Genomic DNA, 1781 nt, shown 5'->3' on the forward strand with positions numbered 1-1781 from the left:
GATGCGAATCTGCCCAACAAAGGATGCTAGTGCATGCACATGCTTGCGGTAGAGGAGTTGTCAGCCAAGGAGCGTTCATCGGTGTGATTAGAATGTTAGCGGTCGGGGGTTGACGACACTACGACATGCACGCTGCCCGCAAGGACCACGACTGCCATCGCCAACGTGATCCATGGGAGGTTGGTTGCCAAGAACAGGTCGGCGCCAATGACTTCGTCGGAGACGGTCTTTCTCGACCCGCCAGGAGGGTGTTCCTGAAAGATCTCTCGTTCCGCTTCGTCTCGTTCGCGTTCTTCGGCTTGAATGCGATCCGATGCGTCGTGTTGGCCCCAGATGCCAAACCCGTGCTGGAACACCGAGTCCGTCGACCCCTGACTTAGCAACGCGATCGTCATGAGGATGGACACAGACAAGATGCTCGCCGTCACTAAATGCCCCGTGTCTTCCTGGGCAATGAACGTCACGGCGGCGTCCTTCACGCGCTTCAGCACCTCATCCATCGTACCTTTTCTTTCCACCCAAGTTCGTTAGATATCCGGATAAGGAACAAAGCTCATCCGTACAAAACGCATGAGTAGGAGGTACTCATGCGTGAAGGGGACGGCATTTCCGAGAAACGTACGGCTGTAGTGGCCAACGTCGCCATGGCGAGCGGAGGAGCTTAATCCGTGCTATGTGCGCCGTGGGATAGAGCGTGTTGAAGCACAAGCCTTTCGTGCCGCCAAGGTGTGGGTGTGACAACCAGCAAGCGTCGTGCGAGCTGTTGCATGACACACTCCCGCACTCAAGGACTTGTAATCCAGAGGGGACAAACTGGCTGCGGTCAAACAGAGATCCATGAAGGTGAAAATTTTGGGCCGTCAGGAACAGAGTGAAGCGGGAGGGACACTCGGTGCTTTCTGGAACGACTCGGTCGAGCACTGTTCGACGCAACCATGAGCTCTGTGGAAGATGCTACATAGATGATTCGTTTATTGTTGCAATAGGTCCTGTTTCCACGCTTGCAGCACCTTTCGCAAGGCAGATTCTTGTTGCTTGATGATGGCGACGGTGGATTTGTCCTGTGTCGACGATGTGTTGGATGAAACGTGGATCTCATAGTCTTCGCCATTGGTATCCTCAAAGTCATGCAAGTTGATCTTTCCCGACGACGTCTCCGAGTTGCCTTCATGGACGCCTTCGTATTCGAATTCGAGAGCAATGTCGTACCCACATCGCTTCTTTCCTCGGCTAAACACGAGCTGCAACGCATGAGAATTCAGTTTCAGATCGGCCAACGATACGTACCTTGGCATCTCCGTCGCACTTGACGATTGCCGTCGCTCGGATTGTCCAACCTGACTTGGCATCGACAATTTGAAATTCCTCCAAGATGTGACGCCTCAACGAGTCCTGGGCCCACTGAGATTTGTTGATTTCTTCCCTAAGCAGCAAGCATGCGTCTTCATCAAGCCCATTCCCACCATCACACCATCATGTGAAGGATTACCATGTGCCCCCTTGGTTCCAAGCCGAGCCAGATCCAGCAGGTGCAGGAGTCGCGAGATTTCCTGCCGCTGCAATAATGGGCTGTGGGGTAAAGTCCTGTGCAAGCACATCATGTGAATCAACAAGTAACGCCACCGTGGTCTCCATCTACCTGCTCCATCTTGGGCACGGACTTGAACCATCCATGGTATCCGTCGTGCTTGGCTTCACCCTCGTCGTCCGACATGGTACTTTCGAAAATGCGCCCGCCAGCTAAAAAGTTGTCGAAGTTTCGAGAACACTATCCGGACATT

The 1781-nt window shown here is 53.5% G+C and overlaps 2 protein-coding genes across 2 annotated transcripts; both read right to left on the bottom strand.

Moving 5' to 3' along the window:
• Positions 1 to 95: 95 nt before the first annotated feature.
• On the bottom strand, positions 96 to 500 carry H310_13873 (hypothetical protein; the record flags this gene model as incomplete). Its single annotated transcript, XM_008881520.1, has 1 exon — positions 96 to 500. One exon carries the CDS (start codon positions 498 to 500, stop codon positions 96 to 98), a length of 405 nt encoding a protein of 134 aa, XP_008879742.1.
• A 471-nt stretch (positions 501 to 971) lies between these two features.
• On the bottom strand, positions 972 to 1714 carry H310_13874 (hypothetical protein; the record flags this gene model as incomplete). The annotated part of the gene is made up of 4 exons (XM_008881521.1): positions 972 to 1241; positions 1288 to 1423; positions 1490 to 1584; positions 1640 to 1714. 4 exons carry the CDS (start codon positions 1712 to 1714, stop codon positions 972 to 974), a joined length of 576 nt encoding a protein of 191 aa, XP_008879743.1.
• Positions 1715 to 1781: the final 67 nt, after the last annotated feature.

The sequence above is a fragment of the Aphanomyces invadans genome, assembly GCF_000520115.1.
Source record: "Aphanomyces invadans strain NJM9701 unplaced genomic scaffold supercont1.57, whole genome shotgun sequence".
Lineage (NCBI taxonomy): Eukaryota > Oomycota > Saprolegniomycetes > Saprolegniales > Verrucalvaceae > Aphanomyces > Aphanomyces invadans.